This window comes from Accipiter gentilis, chromosome 32 (assembly GCF_929443795.1).
Source record: "Accipiter gentilis chromosome 32, bAccGen1.1, whole genome shotgun sequence".
NCBI lineage: Eukaryota > Metazoa > Chordata > Aves > Accipitriformes > Accipitridae > Astur > Astur gentilis.
In genome coordinates, this window is record NC_064911.1 from 8843849 (window position 1) to 8867823 (window position 23975).

Sequence of the window (23975 nt, forward strand, 5' to 3'; positions counted from 1 at the left end):
GAATGTGTCTTAGTTCTTTTATTACAGTGAAAACCGACATGGTACTAGCCTACTGAAGGAAGAAAAGCTGCAGGTAACTTTTCATCAGAAAGGAGTCAATCCAAGGTAAAAATCACCTAGAAATCATAGCTGTTGCAGACTGTGAAGTCTGAGTTGGGACCTCCGGCTGTTGTCTCCTATTGGACTAGGTCCAGAGATCGCAAGGGTCTCGATGGAAGTTTCTCCTTTAACAAGCTGGGAAGGTAAAGAGGAGAAGCAGATTAAGGGACATGTTTTCTCCACGAATTACACAAAATGCTAGGAAGAGTTTTGCCTAGATGCAGGACATCAAAAAGGCAAATTTTAGCAATTGCTTCCCCCCTCCCCCCATCCGTACATGTGTTTCTTAATGATGATGCAGATCAGTAAAACCAAGTTATGGTGAATTGTTTCCAGTACAAAATACACTGTGGGGTGGGTTGGAATTGGCTGAGGCTCTCGGTTATCTACATTAGATGTGCTGAAAGGTCAATCCTAATTAAAAAACACGTAAGTAGGGGATCAAAAATTTCTGTAAGTTTCGTTCCACATTTCTAAAGCAAAGCCTTTTCTCTCTTGTGATAAAGTAGAGTGAGTTTCGTAGCTGCACCTCTACCATTGCATTAGCTGAGGGCTTGAGCTCAGCCCTGAGCCCAGACTACCTGTGCAGCCACATCGCCCACAAGTCCCTGGCACAGATGCATTGGCAACACCCACCCCTCTGTGCAAGAAAACGGTCATTTTGGGGTTCAGCCATCTCTTTCCCACTCACGCTGGGGGTGAGGAAGCTCTGCACCCACACCGGGAAGGGGGGGGAGACCCCATCCTGCTCGCTCCCTCCCGCCGCGCCGGGCTGGCACAGCTCACCAAGCCCGGGCACAGCACGGACCCTGCCAGGGGCTGTGGTGGGGACGCGGGGATGATGTCTCATGCAGGACGTTACCTTCCTCCACCATGTGGGGGTAGAAGCACCAGGGGACACCAGCGGGTTGTGCCCTGAAGCAGCAGCCCTTCCTTTCGCAGTCCTCAGCCGAGATGCCGGGGAAGCCGCAGTTTGCCCTGGCATGGGGATTGTTGGGACATACTTTCTTCACTGCGTAAAGCAAAAACAAAGGAAGGAGGCTATGTTACTTTACACTCCGTTTACCTTGCGGCATAACTCACAAATAAAAGGCAGGCCATGAAGGTGAGGTCAGTGAGCAGACATGACACCCATGATGACCTTCTCCATACCAATTTCAGGCAGCAGGTTCACCCGACTGCTTACAATGCCTGTTAGGCAAAACTAAACACCAATGGGTGAAGAATTGCTGCTGTCCTCTAGGGGCCAGAGGGGGAAAACTTCATCCCCAGAAGCGTCTGGTAGGCAGCAACCCAGCTTTACCTTTCCTAGATCCAGCAACGTGGTGAAATGCCCTGTGTCTCCCATCATGGTACCACAGACACTGGCCTCGGACAGGGTATATTCATGACCTGACCCAATGCTAACGCCAGAGCAGCCTGGCTAATGCGGGGAGAGGAAAACCCAGCTTCTTCTGCATGCCAGCTTGAGTTATTGAAAGGAGGTAGGTAGGTCATTTAGGAGGAAATCACAGCTCATCCAGGCAACTTAAACTCAAATCACAGGTAAAGATGTTATACCTCCTGGCCTGAGTAATTCAGTTTTCATCTCCCGGAACAGTTCTGCTCAGAAAAGCAGTTCTTTGAAAATGACACTGTAAGTGCTGCAATTTGTTTTTCAAGACTTTCATGAAATGCAAACAGTGTTCAAAAGCAAAATTATTTTTCTGAGCCCTGTTGACCAATCTTGATTCGTATCAAGTTCTTTTATTGGGTAACGTTGCCTTTGCACCATCAATTCCTTTCATTTCACCTGTGCAACTGCTGAGATTGCCCTGAAGTTCTCCGAAGAAGGAGTCACACAGCCTAGCAAACGTAGCTTACGTTCAGCAGTTATGTAAAATATACATGCAGTCCTTGAAGGCCTGGGAGAGCAGCTCTTGCTCTCTCTGAGAATACAAAGGCAAAAAGTGGAAGCAGGACTTCAGAATCTTTAGAAGGAAAAATCTAAAGGAGAAAAGGATTTCCCCTGGGGTATTTTGAAGATTTCATTGAATGAAGACTGGAAGCAAAAATGGGAGCGAAAAAAAGAACCACCAAATGCAATTATGCTAGGAAACAGACAGGAGAGGAAGTAAGTAGCAAGTATCAAAACAGGCTGGAGAAAAGAGCAAAAAACCTAGAAGTTACAGGATGCCTGTGGTGTTTTGTACAGGTGTCAGACGACTACAGAGGGATTCATCTACCGAGGACTTTGACATGCGGTGCTAAAGTCTTCCTCAGTCACACAGAAAACCCATTTAAATAAGCACTGAAGATCCCTTGCTCTACTGATGAATAAGACCACAAATGCAGTGAAATGTTCTTAAATAATCAGCACGGCTTATTTGACAACTAGAAGCCTGAAGGAAGTGGAAATATATTGTGTGAAAAGGATGAGACAAAAGCCTGACAGGTAAGCGAGGTTTGACTTTGCATTTTACTACCAGTCGTCTTCTAATAGAGGTTTGTGCCCACTTTGCTGGCCTAAGAAGAAAAGCAGAGCTGCTCCCCAGTTGTACACATTTCTGCATAAACCACCACTAGGTAAATCAGTGTTTCTGGCAGAGATATTACCTTTCTTTGCCTTAGGAGCAAAGCACCAGGGAACGCCGGCAACTGAATTGCTGAAGCAGCACCCAGCTTTCCTGCATTCCGCTGCTGAGATTCCCGGGTAGCCGCAATTCTTCCGCTCGGTGGGGGCCATTTTACACTGGCACCTTGCTGTTCAGGACAGAAGTAGCAAGTTACTGGGTGTCGGTTTGCACACTTGTTAGCAGCAGTGCATTGATCAGACGTCCACTGACAGCAAGGATCTTTTCCCTACACTGTCCATCTTTGCATGCGTACCTTTTCTGTTGCTTGCTAAGACCAGAATTTGTGTGGTTTAAAAGCTGCTTTTAAACTCGCACCAATTTCAGCAAGGGTTGTACCCCACCCTTGCAGAATCTGTGGTCTTGCAGCCAAACCAGCCCAGCACAGTGGAGTCTGTCCTATAGACCATATCAAATAGTAAAACCCCACAACTTCACATATCGTGCTAGTAAATGTTCGTTGCTTTGCGCAGCTCATGTGAAGAAAGAGTTAAGGGTCCAGTGGATATTCAAACAGGTGTAAAGATAAAAAATCTTTGCATTCTTGTCAGGTGACTATAAAAACACAGGATTACATGCAAATAATTGCAGCTATACTTTTATAGTCTACTGCACAGTCATCTGCAAACAAAAAATTCTGGAGACGTCCCTAGGTGTCTGTCATTGAATTACTTGCTTTGCACTTGTCTAAATGACTTGTCTTTTATTGAGGAGGCAGAGAGAGTCCTTTAAAATTGTATTCACATGGCAAAGTAGCATAAAATAAATGTCAGAACACTACTTAGACAAAGCTAGCTCCTGTTCCAATCTTGGTCCTGTTCTAGTGAGCTTGTGGGCATGGCTGTCCCTCTGCAGCAGGTTCCTGGGTATTCCACCAACACAAGAGTTCACCTGCAGTCTTTTTATATTTTGCCATAGATTCCTCTGAAAAATTTAAAAAGTCGACTCCAACTTTGGTGATGGTTCCAGAGCAAGACATTGGCTGTCTGACACATAAACTGGAGACATGCTCTTGCTGCAGTTACAGTCAGTAGGATCAGGCCCACGTACATACCTGTGAAGGCAACAGCAGATGAATGTACTTACTTGGTAATTTCTTTCCCTCTGCAAAGGTGCTGAGGGACACGATGAGGATGACGGAGAGTGCACAGATCACTTTGAGGTCCATTGCTCTTGGAAGGCAGGTGGAGGAGAGGTGCCGCTCTCCCTGGGAGCAGCTTGTTTTATACGCTCCTCGTGTTTGCCAGGCAAGGTCTGATAACATTGTTCCATCCGATGCTTCACATAGAGGTTGGGTTTTCTTTTGTTTAATTAGGAAATGTTGCTGTGCGTATTCTGATATTCCTGAGATAAATTTCTAGGCTCCCATGAGCTATTGATCACGTATCTATTACGTACCTATAGATACACATCTATTACATGATCCCATAATCTATTAAATGGATGCTGCTGGGTGCCTCTGGTAGCCCCAGCTGATTTTATTGCCATTGAAGGATTTCAGAGCTCTGGGCTGCTTTAAATGGTTGCCACTACTGAAAAATATGTAGATATATTTCCTATCCAAGTGTATCTCTTCTGTCTCAATTTTTCCCTGGCCTTACGGTTTCGGTTATGCTTACTCTGAAACAGGAGGGCTGGAGGTCTGACACCTCCAAGCTTCAAGAGACCACAGGGCAATCTGTGCACCTGAAGAAATACAGAAATGCAGAAGGTGGAAGGTGTGACTGTGAAATACTGAGTCTGGCTGAGGCCGCTGTTTGTTTCCACACATGAGACAATTTGCACCAGTTTGGAGTAGGAAAAGAAGGTAAGATCAGGAAAAAAACCACCAAACAAACCCAAGAGGGACAACAGCATAAAGAGACTCAAGAGAGGAAAGGAGAGTTTATATATGATCTCAGCCTGACCCGCAGGCACGGTGCTCATCCAGGGGTCAGACCCAAGTGTCCCAGCCGATATTTTGGGGTTGCTGTCCTGCACAAAGAGGAAGGTCAGGCTCCTGGAGCAGACACCACCACCCCCCCCACCCCAGTCCGTGGGTCCTGTCCCAGGGGAGCCACAGCAGGGGCTGCCCCCATCCCCGGAGCAGCATACTGCTTTGCAACCCATCCGACACCACAGGCACAGGATTTGCCAAAATAAAACTTCTGAAGCACCATGTTTGACCTATTAATTTCCCAGTTGCTTTTCTCCTGGTTTCAAAGGTGGCCTCTAAGGTAGCCTTTGGGCTGTTTCAGGACAACAGGCCTTGGCACCTGGACTTCCCGGTCAGGCTTTAATCTCCCTTTTGGCCATTTTTCTACCACTGACTGTAACATTCTTAACTTCTAGCTACTTCCCATCGCTTGAACACAAGCAGAGCAGTGCCAGGGAGGGGGAGACAAGCAGTGGGGATGGTTGGACCATCTCTACACCCTCCCCAACACAGACACCTGCAGAGCGGTAGGGCTGGCCACAGCCCCCGTGGTGCTCTGCAGCATCCCTTTTTCATGGGAAAACCACCAGGGAATCCTTCCTGTTCATCACCAAAAAAGGGATTCAATGCATTTTTTTCATCTTTGACAGAATTGTGTCTTCACGCCTTTGATTATTATATATGTTTGGTTTGTGCCTCTTTCCTTGATGAAGTCCCAAGTGAGAACTTTTAACTTCTGTAATTGTGTCTTGAAGGTAATTTTTTTGTTGAAAAGTATTTTGAACCCTGTGGGAGGGATTTTGGTCCACAAAGGAAAAAATAATAGAGCTAATTTTCCTGCTGTTTAACTTATCTAATACTTTATGGACTTTATTTATGTCCCTCCCTATTTAATATGTTGGTGGCATTTCTCATTGCAAGTCATGATTCGTAAACCAGACATTTTGTGTATCTTTCATTTCACAAGATACCAAGCTGCAGGCAGAAGAAGACTGTGTTCCAGCACTCAGCAGTTCATATCACACCTTTAACCTCCATCACTGGGAGAAAACGTCAGACTTACAACTTAAAAATCCAGTTTTCTCCTTACGTGCAATGTCAACAGTGCTCCCAAAGGCCCATTGTGATGCCTGGTACAGCGAAATCTTTAGTAATTTTTCTATCAGCTTTGTTCTCATGGTGCAGGGAGGGAGATTGACTGCAACGTTGCCCGTTCACGAGAGGAAAGCAGTCATCACAAGGAGGGGACCGTGCTGCTTTCAGACCTCCACGGAGTTCTCAATAGATTATCGGCCCATCACATGAGTCAGGTGAAACTGCTGATAACATTCATCCCTCCTGGACATTAATTAAGTCCTTATCTGTTGGCTGTCACCTCTTGGGCCCTATCCCAACCGGCATGCACAAAGGCAAATCTACCATTGAGTTTTTGCTGCGGAAAGAGTGTTTGATTGGCATCTTAAAACAAACACACCAAAAGAAATAAGCTTCTTGCTTTCTGCCAGCGGGTTAGTTTAAGATCTTTAATATGTTTATATAGCAAAGCCTTGAAAATTATCTGGGTTATCCCTGTACATGTGTTTCCTTCCCTGAGGCCAGCACCTACCTAGACGTTTTGGTAACCCAGCATAGGGCACCCAGGCTCTGCAAGTGCCCATGGCCAGAAGGGGCTTGGAGGGCTCCTTCCTCCTCCCCAGCCTTCGTGTCCTCCCTCACCATCCTCCTCTGGTCCCATGGGGCTTTTAGCTGACCTGTGGTGCTCTCATTTCCTTCCCAGCAAGGAAATGGAGAAATCACCATGGCTGGTACGGACCTTCTTGCTGGAAGTCAGTTAACAGGCTGCAACTTTTTATTCTGATATTGCAGAACTTTTAAAGGATGTGGGTATTTTTTTTCTTTTTTCTTTTCATTTAAAAACAAAGAACCAGCAACCAACAGTACAACTTAGTTTTTCATCCTAAAGGGAGTTTTTTGACCTAAAGAGAATTTCCTTTTGTGGTAACTGTTAGGATGAGTGCTGACCTGAGAAATCTGTCACTGGGCCAACACCACTGCATGTGAGCCCACAAAAGAAATGCCAAGTTTTGAGTGCTCTCTAAAATAAATCGTCATAAGAGAGAAAAAAATCAGAGGCAAAGGAGTGGGGGGAGTCTTCAGCAATTTTGCTCCTTCCAGCTGTGCAAGGGGTGCTCAGCAGGAGGAGAGACTCAGGAGCCGGGACAGCCTGACAGCACCACTTCGGTGAACCTCCCTACACGCCACTCGTTCATTGCAATACTGTTTTTTATGAGTGTTTCTAGAAAACACAGCAACGAATAGTACTCTCCTCCCTTATCATTAGGCTTACTGTTTGCCTGGCTTCACGATGGCTGCTGGTGCCCTGCGATATCTCCCTGCCTCTGTCCCTTTTGGAGGTACAGGGGGAGTGGTGTGGGTGCTCTCCCCCCACGGTGTGGTCTGTAGGACCACAACATTTAAAGGGTGTATTTTTCAGGGTGTACTTCCCATGGGGCCCGTAGGACCATGTTGTGGGGCTGCTCTACCGCGACAAGTTCTATGAGCGGTTTGTGTACAGCACCAACACAAACCGTCTATGTGTGTGTATACACAAGGTACCCGCGCAGTGGGCAGCTGCTGCATCCGTGGGCAGGTTCTGGGCTCCCAACGTGGGGACGTTCATCTCGGCATGCATCTCTGGATGAGATGCTGTGGCTGGAATTAGGGACACGGGTCTCTTCCAGCTACTGTTCTGTGGACCCCTGTGTTTTCAATAGGGACATTGTCCTTGCAAGGCATGGCACAGCAATGAGCTTCCTTGCTGCTCCTGTTAAAACCCAGAGAAAATTAAATAAAGATAAATAAAGTAGGAGACTGGATTTGGAGCTGCAGGTTTCTGCATGCAGCAGGGGTCCTGGGCTAATGGCAGAAATCATTCCAGTCCTCCCCAATCCCTGGTGTAAACTAGAGTTACCTGGAGGCTGAAAGACTTGTAATAGAATCTTTAAGTGATATTGCAGTCAATTCCTAATGTTCCTTCCTGTTCTGAGCCTGTACACATTTATTTCCGTGCCAAACACATCTGGGAATGGAAATTTCAAGAGGCCACCAAGGTTGTTGGGATTGTACGGGAGTGTGTGTTTGAACAGACGCAAAAATACCAGGAAGATGTTCCCAGTAAGATTCGCAGCTCAGTGCCCGTAACAAGCATCATGGTCTCAGATTTGTATTGGCCTTCCCTAGCAGAGGTTATTCTCTAGCCCACACAGGAAATCCCCATGTTTTTGAAGCTTAAAGGTCAATATTTTGAGTGTGTGTGGGCGGTGCATAAGCACGTTATTTTTAGATATAGGTCTGTTGTAAAACATGCTGGAAAATTTTGTTTCCCACCAAGCAGGCAGGAGCTGTGCTGCAGCTTGGAGATGTCCGTGCAGGGGGGTACGAACTGTGCTGTGCGCGTGGGTCACCCTTGTTGGGCACGGACTGGGGCTGGCTTTCCCTTTTTCTTTCAGGGTGGCCCCCATTTCATGAGCAATCAGCCAAGCAACGCTTCAGAGGGAAGCTTAAAAATACCACATCTGGGTAAACACAGCTGGACCTAACTATAGCGCATGAGACTGTAAAGGTTGAAACTGTGCATGTTGTTAAACACAGGCCGAAATATGGGACAGGTGAGATTTTTGGAAAAATTTCAACACTCATTTATGTATGTAAAAGTCCCTGGCGTCCAGCCAAAGGTTTTGCAACGCTCCAGTTGCATGGTTGCTGCCTGGCTTACTTTTGCAAGCCATGCTACAGAGAAACCTGTTGCATAAAAATGTCAGCCATCAAACCAGGGGCAGGTATGTGTCACTAGGAAAAACTGACTCAGGAGAAATTGAATATAGAGATGAACTCTGTGACCCTCACGTACGCCGAAATTCAGATGTAGGTTACTGCAGCAGGCAGTGTCCCGCCGTACTTCTTGTCTCCCCAAGCTGCTAAACTTGCTCTCAGTGGGACCAAAATCTGAACAGGTCAGGAGAAGGAACTATAAAAAGAGAAAGAAACATTGAGCTGTAAATGGGGGGCAGAAAAAAAAAAAAAAAAAAGAAGAAGAAGAAAGTAGTAGGGATAAGAGGTACTATACAGGCTCTGACGACCTGTTTGTGTAAGATGTGTTGATCCATGCTTGGAAGCAGTGAGCCAAACCTGGCAACTCTGGTGTAAATGAGGGAGAGGCCATTATCTTCCCCTATATTTTAACTGATGAGTTAGCACACAAAAGCCCTCAAATCTGGATATTATCTGCCTATCTACCAAATAACACCGTGGGTTAAAAAATAAACAGAGAAAACCCTACATCTTAATTCTGGGAATGGACAGTTCAAAGTAACCATTGAGATCCACTGCTTTGATAAACATACCTACCTGAGATATACTAACACAGGTGTCAAAACCAACTTTAACCAGGCGTGTACAGACTCCTTCAGGGGAACTTTGTAAAAGAATATGCCATTTCTACAAACCATAAACAGTGCTGGAGGAGGGCTTTTGTCACCTTTCTGTGGCCAACATCCTTGCACGAGGTAAAATGAAAAAATAATAACATGAAGTTATTCAAATATATAACTCAGAGCTGAGTCAGATCTAAAAGTCTGAATTTCAACATCCAATACATTGCAAAAAGTTTTAATTGCAACTGCAAAGCTTAGTGCCAATTTAGAAATACAGATCCCAGCCTATCATTTTTCCTAATGCTTCTGCCTTCTCCAAGCAGCCCGAGATATCTGCACTGCCAGCATTTGCCTTTTTTTTTTTTTTTGTGAGCACCAAAGTAACACCAGAAAATGCTTATTGTTCCTGTGATGAGATGGGGACCAGCCTGTGGAGAAAAGGACACACTGGCTGTAACCAGCAAGGCAGGAAAAGGTGGGTTTTTTTTTTCTTTTCTAGACCCCATCAGTTTTGCAGTGACCCAGAGAGAGGAAGAAATTCTTGAATGGTGCCTGAGAAACGTGGAAGATCTGGTTCGAGACGTGGCCATTGAAAGGTCTCTTTATGATAGTGGTTGTCATGCATTCCAGTTTACCATGCCCCAAGCAATAAAAAAGCCCAAATCCTGATCTATTACCTTCTAAAAAGGGAAGCATATAAACAAAGGAGACTTATTAAATGGAACTTAAAGGAAGAGTAAAGTGGGTTAAAAGTTTGCAAACAGCAGGGTGCTATTTAAAGACACAACATGAAAGACTCAGGGTAAATATTTACCATCAAACAAAAAATATGAAAAGGATGTCCTCAGGCACACATGTAGACCCAGAATAATTAAATGGCAGAGCAAAGGAACTAGAAGAACTAGAACAAAAGACTTTTTTTCAAAGACAAATTAAAAAAAAAAAAAAACAACAGAAAAAAAATCCTGACCGCAGGAAAGTAAAATCATAAAGAAGTAAACAAATAACTTCTTTTAAGATAGGAGACGAAGGTCAGCAATCACAAGGGAGAGGAGAGGATTTTTGTTGTTCAACATACTCATAAATGATCAGGAAAGCTTGGTGAATAATAAGGCAATGAATATGCTGATGATTCAGAATTATTTTTCATATTTTTCAAAAGTGCAGGTAACTGAACAGTTTCAGAAATATCTTAAAAGACTGACTGGGTGATAAATGGCAAATGAAAGGCAGAGTGGGTAAGTGCAAAGTAAAGTGCATGGAGGAAGAGTAACCTAATTATATAAACACAAAGATGGGCTGCAAATTAGCTATTGTCACTCACATAGCTTTGCATCACTGTGGATATGCCAACTGAATATTCAAAGTGTCAAAAAGGCAAATTGAATTTTAGTAGCTATTAGGAAAGCGACTGAATACAAAGCGGCAAACATAATTTTGATACCACACAGTCCCTGCTGCTCCCTTGCCTCCATCATTTTGTGACGGTCTGGTTGCCCCAAGTTAAAAAGGAGGAAGTGTAATTAGAAGAGATGCTGAGAAAAGCCCCCTGGATCATGGGAGCAATGAGCTATGAAAAAAAGATTTTTAAGAGTGTAAGGGTCTTAGAAACTGAGTTGTCACGGGGCAGACGGGGAAGTTTTCTCCTGGATAAATAACGGGGTTAGAAGCAGACGCCAGGAGCCAGTGGACGGTTGGCACTGTGTGGAGAGGTCACGAGGAGGCTCCTGCAGAGAGTTATGCCGGGACCTTTGCAGCTTAACAAACTCATAAACCATCTGGAAGAGGAGGCGAGAGGGTAAAATTTGTTGACGACACAATATTTCTGTGGTAGTAAAGATATGAGCCAACTGCTTAGATGGATTGTGCAAAATTGAATGACTGCAGAATAAGATGGCAGGTGATGCTTAATGTCCATAAATATGAAGTGATGCACACCTAGGAAAGGAGCAATCCTACCTTTTCAAATAAAATGATGGGCCCTGAGCTGATTACAGTCGCCCAGGTACACACGAGTGTGATGTAAGTACGACATGAGCATACGGAGAATAACAGTTAGTTTTATGAAAACACCAGCTCAGTGCTTAGCAACTGTGAGAAAAGCAAATGGCAGGTTAACAATTATTAGGCAAGGGATAGAGAATCATTCAGATCCACAGTTATGCCATCTTATAAACCCACAGTACGTCCTCTTTTTCATGCTGTGTTCTCAATCTCCAGACTGTAAAAGTCCCGTGTTGGGGATGGCGGTGTGGGACAGCATCCACACCAGGAATGACCACGTACCCTAGCTCCTTCCAGGCTGCGAGCTCCATCCAGGTCACAGGAGGCAGAGCTGCTTGTCTCATCTAATATAAAAGTCTGAGTGACAGGTTAGAAGCACGTGAAGGAAGATGGTTCTTCACCGAACGTGTGGGTAGGACGCAGTTCAGCTGTGGAGCTCCCTTTTGCAGGACGTCGTGGATGCTAAAATTTCACGCAGGTCTGAAAAGCAACTGGATGAACTCATTGAAGAAAAATTGTTTGGGGCTATTAAATCCCCAAACTACACATCTGTCTCAGGAAATGTCTAAGCTGCAGATCACTGGAGGTTGGAAGAGTATTATGTGTTCTGTGAAAGTATCACTGCCCATGGCTGGCAGGACTTTAGCTAATGTTACTCATCATTTCTCAGAATGCCACAACCAGAAGGCATTCAATAAAATAATAAGGCAGGGTTTGTAAATTACAAGAATATGGTGTATGACTGTATTCTCTCTACTCCTTCTTGAAGTTTTCCTGTAAGCACCTGTAAGTGGCCATGCATGGCATAAGGAACTGGGCTAGGGATGGATTTAGCTTAGTCTGGCCAATCTTATGATTTTATCATGGCAACTTTTGATTGTCATCATTTTTCAGGAGCACCTCTTCAAACTCTTCTGAATTGATGAGTTTAATCATCTGGTGAAAGTTTCGAGCTCAAAACCAAGATAATCTAGCCTGGTTTTAATACTGAATCTGGTAAAAATGTCCCAGTTTGGAGAATGGAAAATGCTGTGATAGGTGGAGTTTCACAGGTGCTTCTGAAACTCACCAAAACCAAAGCAAACCCACCCCTGCAGATTGGTTCCGATTACCAGAAGAAAGACCCATATCTAGCATCGCTTGTGAAGTGGGGAGGGTTTCTGGGTCGGTTCCCTCCCATGGTCACTGGTGGGAAGGAGGGAGGGAGGGAGGGAGGGAGGGATGCTCGCAGGTGCAGTGAAATTGTGTCCCCCATGGTGCAGCCAGCAAGGGGTACGAGCAAGCCAAAACTTCTCACGTGCACCCGGGACGGGGGACAGGGAGGCACCGAGACTGGTCAGCAGCTCCCAACACCGACGTGCTGAGGGCAATGGCATGGAACAGCTGATAAATATTGCCCCTATTGTATCATTTTAGCATAATTCATTCATTAATGTCAGAGTAAGTTGTAACATAAATCGGAGCAAGCAGGGGTTAGCAGCCATTAATCCTGCAAGCTAAAGGTAAATGGTCCCCTTTTAGTTTTCTTGCAGCTTCCTAGAGCAGGTTGTGAAGTCTGGTTTTCACCTTACATGTCAAGGACTGAATATTATTCAGGACACATGAGAAAAAAAATAAAAATCCGTGTTTCTCATTTGCTACTATGGGAACAGTGGGTGATCAAAACTTTGAAAACCAGGCAATGCAGGTAAAGGGCTGTAAGGTTCTTTCTGGCACAAATAGCTGAAGAGATAAACACAAATGAGAAATTCCTGAAATAAGAGAAGCAGGAAACCTAGGAAATAATACGTGGGCCTAAGACATCATGTGGGAGGAAAAGGGCATTTCAGAGAAGTTTTGCTGTAGCCATTTCAGAAGTGGGTAGCAAAAAGATACTGCCCCGACTGCTGTCTCTAAATAGCAGTGAGGTCTGGAGAAGGCTCAAAGGGAGGTACAGTGTGGCAGGGTCTGTAAAAAAAAAGCTAGAGGGCAAAAAGTGACCTGGACTGGCTCAGCTGAGCTGCTGGCAAAAATTACCTACAGTGGTGGCAGAGTGGAGTCAAGACAGTTGCTGCTTTTAGCAAGCGTCAGTTATTGCTCTTTTCATTGATGACAGTGAGTGGGGGAAATACCGGCCAGGAAGTGTTTCTTCTGTACCAATTAAATGTGGTTAAAAATAGAGGGAGAAATATTAAACTCTAATGTTAGCAAAAGTATATGAGGATTAATAGGAGAGCTACTTCAGGGGAAAACCCTCTCTCTGTCGTTAAATTCTTCAAAGGAATTAACAAAATAATGAAAGAAAAAAGTTGAAAGTAGAAAGAAAAAAGTCGAAATGTTGAAAGAAAAAAGTCGAAATGTCAAAAGATAAAAGAAGGCTAGCTATAACATTCCTTCAAAACCTTCCTTTTAAGGATTTTAAAGAGAGTGAGCATATGAAAGGTACTGTAAAATTTTGGCAAGAATCGGAAAAGGAAAAAAAATATTTTCCTCCTCTCAAAACTATAAAATTGTAATAAGAACATTTTTCTTTACTGTGTTTTTTATAATACGTTACTGCAGGTGAAAGCATTGCAGAAGCCACAAAGATCTTTAGCCCAGGCCTAGATGAGCATGTTGGCGGTCTCCAGCTGGGATGAAGGCTGCCACGGCAGATGAAATGGGACCTGAGGCTGCCCTTGCTGCGTCCTCCTTATCTGGTGTCACCCAACAAAAGCTGATGCAACACACTGGACTATAGCTGAGGTGCAAGAACTAGATGAAATGTACCCAGCAGGATTAAAACATTGCTCGTTAGAGTTGACTGGGCTTTTTTTCAACCTAAAGATTTGTCAGGATGAGTAGATTGAAATAGAAACTTCATGCCCGCAAGGATTGCATTGGCAAAACACCGCCGTGCCAGTTCTTCCTGATCTGAAGGTGTTTTGGGATGGGACAGACAGCAAGCAAGAGAGCTCTCTGTCAGCTCAACAGAAAGCCATTTACAGCTGTTCCTGGAAGGGAAAATCCATCTGGGTTTTTAAAAATACAAAAATATTACACTTGCTTCATGAGTCTGGAATACCCAGCAGCTGGGAGTATACTTGAAATGAATGCTTGCCCTCTTGGTGTGACCATGGAGGCTGGTGTCTAGGGCTGAAGGCAGCACAGCTTTGCTCTTTCACACTTCTCGAGGACGTGACACCAGCTCGATCTTTTCCCCTTTCATATAAGGCGCTACCTCAGATCTGCGAGGCAAAGTGAGAGCTAAAGCCAGAAAAACACTTTAATAGTGAGAACATAGTGCCGTTTTGGTGCAAATAGGAAAGCAATTGAATTTTGATGATAAAAGATATTGTTCACATTTTCTGTATGTCACACAGAGAATACAGTAGCCCAAGAGGGCTCTCATGTTGGATCACTGGATTAAATCTCTCATTTGTAATACAATAAATTGTCAAACACATTTCTGTCTACAGTAGCAAAACAGTGATTGATTCATGCCCATAAATAGAGGGAGGAAAATGTTAATATTGCCGGAAATCAAGCAGCTTCCCTTTCTATCATATTTTGCTTTTCAGAAGTGAGACCTGAATTCTCAATGTCTCTCTGCTAATGGAAAAATTCTAAAACCTAATTAAAAAGTCTCTATTCAATAGGCTGTGGAGAATTTATAGCAGTGAAATTGTCTGTGTCAGACAAATATGCTATTGATAGTCCTGTGGGAACTAATGATGAAGGGACTACAAATAAGAATAGAGAGAAAGAAAGGAAATGGGCAGTACGCCGGGCGTCGTTTCAGACAGCTGGATGCTGGTGTGCAGTGAGGCTGAGGAAGGGAGAGGGCTGGGGGTATGCTGGTGCCAGCACTTAAATGCCACTCCGGGAGAAGTTTTGGTGGGAGAATCAGAGATGTCCTGTGCGCCTTTACCTTTTCTAAAGCAAGGGGCTGCTGTGGTTTTGGTTAACCAAACGGGCAGTAAATCATCCCACCAGGCATCACTGGCTGGCGACATCACAGATCCCTCTGGAAGGGTGACAATAAATACTGAGGCACAGCACCAGACCATCCTGGACGCTCTGTTACCTCCGGCGACATTTGGCCACCCCGTAGCTGTTTTCTGACAGCCCTTGTCACAGCCTGGCTCGGCTCTAGCTCCCTAGAAGGCTTTTGGGGAGTTCAGGGGCTGCTGCTTCCCTGGGGCTATACCATGAGATATGGATGCTGGGGCTGACCCGCACCCTGGGCTGAAGGAGGACATCGTTGTAGGTGGTGCGGACAGTGCTGCTGGGATCAGCTGTGCACAGAGCTCCATCCACCCCCAACTTTCTCCCCAGGACCTGTGGTATCTGCACTACAGCTCTCAGCTGCACCTCGCTCTTAGGCAAAGGCAGACAAGGCAAGAAGCGCTGGTGATATTCAGTGACTGTTGTAACAGCCATCGAGGCTTCTGGATGCCCCTTTTCAGCACATCTGTGAAGCAGCGTAGGCACCGAGGGCAGGCGTTGCCATTGATGAACTTCACGCAAACCCAACGGACTTCAGGCTGAGTCTGTGGCATTTCTTATTTCACAAGCCAGAGACCAAAGACGGCATTTCTCCCAAAGTGAAACTAGTTTTCCCAAAGCAGGAGGGGATTCTTGCCCAGCTGTTAGAGGCACGTTCATGCCAGGCAGGTAATGGAAAGCAGCCCAGCCCTCTCACCAGTCCTGCCCCACTGAAAACACTTCTTTGGTGGCAAATGCCCCCCTCCCATACCCTTAGGACCCAACACCAGGTCACATCCTGAGCCAGTTACCGGTGCAGAGCACAGGTGCACAGCACTTTGCAGCCAAGAGCTTTGTGATGGCAGCACCCGCTGCTGATGGGAGGGCCAGCAAGATTTAATTACATATAAACTGGACGATGAGTTTCTGGTTGCTGGAACTGACTGGTACTCTGTTCTACAAACATTGTTTCTGGGTTTTAGTCTCAGGCTGGCTGGACTTTGTTTGGAGAGGTTCAAACCCTCTTTATTCATCTCCTTGATAACAAAGGAGAGCTTTAGAAATGTGGAGAACATGAGGCCCCTGTAAGAAAGGGCCTGATTTCTGAACAAAAAGCCAGGCAACCTTACCTTCCTGCCAAATGTCCTCATTAGGCAATAGGATCAGCCACTTTCGCCTAATGCCCATTTAATTGTTTGCATTATGGAGGGCCACCTGCAAGAGGAGAAACTGAGAAGGGAACTACGTGAGTCAGAACGAAGTTGTTGGGAGCCCCAGCTAGGTGCCTTCACCTGAAAGTTTCAGGGTTGGGGGTTTTCCCCTTGTTCTCTCCTCTAGCCTGGACTTGGAGGTAAATCCCTGGATCAGTCCTTTTGCCCCTTTAAAATACTAAAATACTTAGTGAAATTACATTAGCAGTAAGAAGAAGTTCTGCCAATAATTTAATTCAAATGATTTGTTGCCACCTATACAAACTCTGATGTTTGTGTTGGGATCTATTCAGAATAACTATTATTTAGTAAATGTTTTGTTTGCCGTTCCTAAGTGTAGCTTTCTACAAACTTTGATTAGATTGTTCCCTGCCCTGTTACAGGAGCCAACACACTGGTCAGAAATTTTCAGTCAGAGGTTTTCTTCCCATGCTGTTAACTAAACTTGGCCATTGTAACTGTGCGATGTAACAAAATGATTGCTACTTTAAGGGCTAATTTGGTGAATTTTTTGCTATTACATTAGTCTCAGAGATTTTCAATGTTCAAAACAAACAATCCCTGTTGCTGGCCTTTGGGAAATGCAGATCTGCAGCTAGTGCGAATACTGAGATACCCTCAGCTAAAATGCTTCTGAAAAAATAGCTGTCAAACAGACTTCAAGTGGCAGATGCCATCAGGACAGCTAGGAGGTCCTGCAGAAGGTAACTTTGGCAATGAGACTTGCTCCCATTCTGAAAGAGCCTGTCTGGCCGCACGGAGCCAGGAAGGTGAGCTTTGCTGGCTTCAGATGGCCCCAGGGTCAGGGCTTCAGCTTGGCACGAACGTTTGTTTCCCATTCACGTTAGGTGGGTCATCCTAGTGCCAACAGGACTTTCTGCTACTGGCCTGACCTCATCCATTTCACCTTTTAACAGAAAGAAAGAAAAAAATTACGTGAGTTCTTGAAGAGAGCAATGCCTGTGCTGTGGTCGTAGCAAAATGGCTGGATGAGGAGAGCATGAGGACAAACGGCTTTATATGCTCCATCTGTCATCTTTATGTTCCTCTATGATATAGAAATGTGAGTCATCTATCTGTGGGACTGATGGGGAGAAAATAAACCCTTAAATATTGTTTATTTTTCTCTCTCTCTCTTTTGTTTTCTCTCTTTCTCTTCTTAGGTGGTTGAATCAAAGTGGCTCTGGGCATATAGACCTCTGCAAAGCAGATGTGCTTTAAATCCCATGCTTTGTTACACTAACATCTGGGCCGTTCCTGTCTTGAACTCATTACTCTCCCATGACACAGCTGGAATGAGGATGAGGTTCAGGAGAAGGAAATAATTTTCTCTTACTACCCTTTTATAGACATTTTAAAATAAAAAATATACTTGCCATAGGGAATACTTGCTTTAACGGCTTCAGGTCCCCAGTTGCACTACAGGTTACCCCTCCAACTACTTGTCACCTGAAGCTCAGTGTGCGCCAGCGATGGCTTCAGAGGGCTTCACGTGACTGTACCTTGCCACTGGGGAAAAGAACCCAGCAGAAGGCTTATGCTAACGTTGCTGGCTTTTTCCTGCTTGGGCTGGTGGCTTTTAAGCTGATGCACCCTGGACTAGTGTCCAGAGAAATGCAACAGCAGCCCCAGATTTATTTGGCCGGTCACCTTTCCACCTGCCTTCACAAACCCAGAGGCAGCGGGGATGTCTGAGTCCCTCTGTTCACGCTGGGTGGGTGCTCACTCCTGAAGAAATAAGGTTGCACAGGCTGGATCAGCCCTCTGCCCCCAGCTTTGGGTGCTAGCCTTTTCGCCCGAGGTCTTGCCTAGCCCAGTTTGCTCAGAGGACATAGGCAGCAAGTCCCCTCTGCAAGAAAGGAACACGAGGAAAGCGGATTTCAGCAGGTCCTTTGCCTCACCCCTTTCCCATTCTGTTAAACTCGGAAGATGTCTTTCCTCTCCGGTCCTCCATAACAAGCCTCCTGGGCCTAAAAGTTAGCAAAACTTTCTGAAATCCTCTTCCACAGGCAGTAGGGTTAGTTATTCAGAGCTGAAGTCATGGGAGCAAACCCCCTCCGAGATGCAAGATCCTTGTAGGAGATGGAGAGAGATGGGGTCACAGTGTTTGCATTTGGCAGGTTTAACCCTGTGCCCAGCACGCAGCTCTGCTGCCGCAGCCTTTGCCTGCACCAACACCTTGCTGTCTGTAAGCAAGCAGACCCAGGCCCACGGGCTCCCAGCAGATCCACTCGCTCCTTCTGCTGTCCGAGCCTTTTTGCCCCACTTCCCCTGAAAGCACAAGTGTCCAGGGATAAAGCAGCAGAAGTTGAGCTTCAAGTGAGCCACTGGGAGGGCAGAAGCTGCAGCAGCCATGGCTGGGTCTTCCCTGCCTGTCCCTGCCTGTCCCTGCCTGTCCCTGCCTGTCCCTGCCTGCCCACAGCCCTGGACCTGGGGCCATCCCTGGCCAGGAGAGCTGCTGCAGCTCCGGAGAACCACTCCTGCCCTGCCAGCCCCTGGGGGTTGCACGGGAAGGGTTGATAACTGCAAACCCTAATTGCAAACCCTAATTGCAAACCCTGTGTTTTCCTCCTGCTTTTTCTTCTTCAGCAATATTGGGCCAGGAAATATGAAGGGACTAATTACCAGAGGTAAAAGTCTTTATTTTTTTCTTTATAAATTGAGCACATTTGGATCTAGGAAGCGCTGATCATCCATCCAAGGCACTGTGCCCTCCTTTGTGAGTGGGCTTTGCGCTCCCTCTTCTGGCATACGGACCGGCTGTGCAGGGGGAGGAAGAGGAGGGACGGCGGTGGTGGTCCCCTGCAGAAGGGCTGCTAGCTGCTTGCAGGTGCTGGCAATGGGGGGCCCTGCCTGCTCTCGGCCCCGCTGCCACCAGCCCAGCTCTCCCCAGCCGTTTTCACCTATCCAGAGTGGCTTCTGCTTCTCTCTGCAAGGGAAACCACTTGTCCCTCTTTTTCAGAAGCCCCCTGCCCCAGCTGCCTAGGTGCAGGCCCCGGTAGGAGGGTCTCCTTAAACAGAAACCCCACTCTGTGGGTTGCGCTGGTGAAATGACCCTGACGGTGCTTGCTTGTGGGTTTAGGCACGCCAGAATCCCCGAGAGCTTTGCATCAGGGCTCCATTTGGTTGTGTGCACCCCTAGTGCCGGCCGTACTACGCCATGGAGTCTGCGACGCTCCTGGGTGCTGGTCGGTGTCACACGGGACCTGGGGGGCTCGCTGCCGGGCACCCAACACCCAGGTGTGAGCGACCCACCCCAGCCCTCAGCCTCTCTTCCCTGTCACGGTTCCTGTGCACGGGCCACCCAATGCTGCTTGTTTAAAGGGTTCCCGTAATCCATGCACCGCGTGTCCCAGAGAGTTATCCTCCCTCCCACCACCCCCGGCTGAGCACACCCATGCCTCAGCTGCCCCACAGCACTCCAGCTTGCTGCAAGAGAAAGAGATCGATTGTTTCTAGCTAGTTGGGTACTTCATGGCCTCAAGACAGAATCGTTTCCCTTCGGCTCAGGCCAGTACAGGGATAACCCTGAGTTCTTCCTAGCACTTGTTCTTGCTCCCCAGTTGCGCTGGCTCAGAGGAGGAAATCTCTGCTACCAGCACGCAGTGGCGTTTGCCTCCCCCGAATTCCCAAGTGCCTCCTCCCACGCCGCAGCCCTGGTAGATCGGGCACCGAGGTTGCACCACACCACGGGCTGTCTCCTTCTCAGGACCTGAAAGTTGCATGTCACAGGGCCCTGGCATCAGCAGAGGACAGGGGAAGGGGCAGCCTCTCCTTGGCCCTCCGTTCACAGCAGGGCCATACCTGCCGTGCACATTGGCAGGTAGCCAGCCCTATATCTGTGTCATAGCATCGTAGAATCACCTGGGTTGGGAAAGCCCCTTAAGATCATAGAGTCCAACTGTAAACTTAACACCGCCAAGTCCACCACTAAACCATGTCCCTATACCGCATACTGCTTTCCTTCAACCCGTGGCATTGTGCTACCAACCAGCGAGCAACAGAGCTGCAGGTGGTGTGATGTTTAGTTCACCCTGGGATCCATTCTGCAAGGTCCAGCATGGATCTTAAACTGCAGATGCACCGGTGCTGAGCCCTCAGCGTAGCGCAGATCTGGGAGAAAGCCACGGACAGAAAGGCCTGTCATTAAAAACTGCGGAGAACTGGCAGTGCTTCTGGTGGATACTGACCGCCTGGAGACAGGTCTGAAGCACCAGGGCACATTTGGGATGGATGGGTGAAAGCAACACATCTGTTGTAAGCATCACGATGACTTTGTGATGCCTAGAAACCCACGGTTTTCCCTTGCTTTTGGGTACACTTCACAATAATTACAGTCTATCTAAAGCAAAGGATAAGGTAAACAACATGTATATATATGTATATGCCACACAAACATATGCATACACATACATTTATATAAAAATATATAAAAGCATAGAGATGCATAAATATTTTCTCTTTCCTAACTAATGAATGCAGCCACTCCAGGGTCTGCCCAGTCAAATATCAAAAGTAGCTGTGAACTGAGGGGTGTATTGCCTTCCACTATAAATAGGCCCAACACGGGTCAATCCTCTAAGCAAAGTGGTACTTAGTGAAGTAGGTTCTGGTCTTGGCCTGCTATCGGAAGCAGAATATGCTAATCTACACAGTTTAATGGTTTCTCTCTCTTCATGTTAGCCCCTAGCACCTGTCTGTGTGTACGGCCATAACGTTGCAGTGCAGACTGGTACGTCTCTAAACATCGCCCCGAGGAGCCTCCGAGGGGGTGACACTGCCCGGCTCTGCTTCCCCGTGGAAACAGGCTGCTGGCAGCGGTGGCAAGCTGAAAACATCAGGTATTAAAAGCTGGTTAGGTGTAAACATGGAAATGCTCTTCTGCAGCCACCTCACCGAGGATGCTCCAGGGACCCGACAGAGGTCGAGCCGGAGGGTCTGAGTCGTGACAGCTTGTCACACCCTGCCTCGGCACTAACACCCCCAGCAGGAATCCTTTTTCATATTTTGTGGAGTACTGCCCATACACGTGGGACTGCGAACACCTGAGAGACTCTCTGCCTGGCGCTGTGGCTCTTACACTCCTCCTTTGCCAGGGAGCTGAAGGCACCTGTATAAGGAACATTTCTGAGCTTTGCACAGCAAGGATTATACAGGATGATGTTGTGGAAACTTATTTAAATAAATCTTACTTACTTTCTTAACGCTAGATTAACTAAACATTTAGAAAATCCCCTTGGCTTCCGAATATTGGATTATTTTCTGAGTTCATTTAACCAGGAGAATGAAAATTGATTAGATCTTTTGTAATGTAATCCTTTAGGGATGTTCTCAACACCACTTTATTTTTCCTGATGTCACATACACAACAGAGTGAGAGACACCCATGCACAGTTTGAAAGCAGCTACATAGCTGCACTCCCTGATTCTCTGCTAGTAGAATGGGGCTGCTCCTTTTGAGTTGCTGAATTGTTTAAATCCAAAATTAAATCTACTTTTCACCAACTCAAGAAAGGAAAAAAAAGCTGCAGTAATTCCTGATCAGATTCAGGAAAATGTTAGTTTTGAGCTGCTCAAAAAGCAGCGCTGTTGGGAAAGTAGATCTGTGTGTGACTGTGCTACCACAGCTAAGAGAAATAAAAATCATTGGCACTCCAATCTCTCCCCTCCCTCATTCTGACAGGAACAACACTGAAAGTGTCTTAATTTGCTGTGTCCATCATGTCTTTCATGATCCTGTACTGAGTTATGTTTTACCTCTGCACATAGCTTTACACCTATGAGCATAACATTCACTTAATGTTTAGTATTTCATGATAATGAAGCAAGCTCCCTATGAAAAATGTTATTTAGCAGCGCAGGCTAATTTCAGATGGCTTGATTTTACACCTGGAACCACTGCTGCATGCCGATATACAAACTCCTGCACTTACTCTCTGGGGCACTGCTGAGCCCTAAAGCCAGTGAGGTGGTGCGGAGCCAGAACAACGTCTTCTGCATGGCTGTCCTCCATCTGCAGAATTTAGGCAGCATGTGTGTCCACAGAAAAAAAGACACTTTTGAGGCTTTTATTTTATATTGGTTGTGTTTGTCCAAATACTCTGATTTACATTTGCCTGAGGAAGAATTTTTGTGCTGCTTTATTTTTTTCTAGTCACTCTTGATTAACGTGTTATTGGCACATTTGGTGTCCCATAAACAGGCAGATGGCTGATCCTGGGCAAAGGCTGGCATAGATACCCAATTCAGCATCAGGTCTGCGTGGTAGAAATGTTCAGCCATCAAACTGGTCATTCTCACCAGCACTAGCCTGGCTCTCATTTATCACTGGGCGTGTGTACTGCCAGTTGCTAAATAAGCTATCTTCAACACGGTGAATCACCAAGTCAATGCTTTTATGTGTATGTACAGCAATATTTTTATTTATTTCTGAAATTATGCAGGTGATGGGGAGCCTTCAAATAGTGCTCAGTCCAGGGACAAAATGAACAGGGGCTGCAAGTGATAGGGAAAAAAGCAAGAAATGGGGTTTCTTCTTTAGTGATGCACAGATCCAGATGTGAAGGCATTTGCAGAGGGGCTTGTTATTACCCCTCCTTTCTTTTAACAGCGTCTGGTAGATAAGTACCCCCAGGTAAATGGTGGAGGAGCGGTTGTGCATCCCCTCTGCTCCCAGCTCTTACCACCTTGCTGGGTAGCATTGACAGATTGCCTGTAGCACTGGGGAAAATTGGGACTGTGGGTCAGGTGGGGCTGCACTTGTCTCCTTCGTACTGCAAAACCAGTCAGGTTCCCGTGTCTGTCTGTGGTTTCTGTTGCTTCCCAGGAACTTCAACAGGGCTTAATATTACGCTCGTTGCAGTTGCAGATTCTACCCATAAGGACTGATAGTGGCTTAGTCACCATCACAGAGCTGGCGATATCGATGTGGTGAAAGGGGTGACGCTGCTGCCTGCCGCACAGCGTAGGTGGAGGGGTTACCCCAGGTAGGTGCAAGCTGGGTGCAGGCAGCCCTCGGGTGCAGGCAGCCCTCGCAGGGTGCAGGAGCCCTTCCTGGGGACAAGCCTTTGGTGCCAGCTGGGGGGTCTCCCCAAGATCCAGGTGGGTGCTGGCCTTCTCCTGGGATGGCCCCGGGTCTGTCCCTGCTCTGCCACAGTCTTCACACTTCAGAGCGTGTGTGCGTGATTTATGCGATTCCAGCGAGTGACAAATCCCCCGTGACACGCAGGTCTCCGTAAGGATGGGTCTCACAGTGATGTCCCTGGTGGCTCACGAAGGGATGCTGGCATGGCTCAGAGGGCTGCCGGGAACCGCAGTCACCGCTCTCCCCTCCAGCTCACCCATGTCTCAGGGAGGGATGAGGATTGTCAAGTCCCACAGGAGTCAGCGGTCAGCATTTGCTTACTGTCCTACTGCAACGTGAAGGGGAATTAAGTCATCACCTGGAGCAGCATTTCTGAGTCTCTAGTCCCAGTCTGTTAGTGACCAGAGGGTGATCTGCACAGCAGCTGCCGAAAAAAAAAAAAAGAAAAAGAAAAAAAAAAAATCTTTATAATATGAACACATGCCCATGCATACAGGTGGGTGAACAGAAAGAGGAAACGAGCAAAATAAACAAACATTTCTACTTGTAAATAGAAAATCATTTCAGCTGCATGGTGCAAAGTGGTCCCTAGCATTGTTTAAAATAATTCTGTGGCCCTCAGATTCTGAAAGGTGGGAAATGCTGATCCCAGTGTAGCACACATGCAGTACA

At 46.4% G+C, this 23975-nt stretch overlaps 1 protein-coding gene across 1 annotated transcript; it reads right to left on the bottom strand.

The window, feature by feature from the left end:
- Positions 1 to 226: 226 nt before the first annotated feature.
- Positions 227 to 22513, bottom strand: LOC126053089 (trefoil factor 2-like). The gene is given in 6 exon segments (XM_049834737.1): positions 227 to 234; positions 962 to 1111; positions 2695 to 2837; positions 3794 to 3883; positions 20410 to 20561; positions 22460 to 22513. Coding segments are annotated over 6 exon segments (597 nt in total).
- Between the last annotated feature and the right edge of the window lie 1462 nt (positions 22514 to 23975).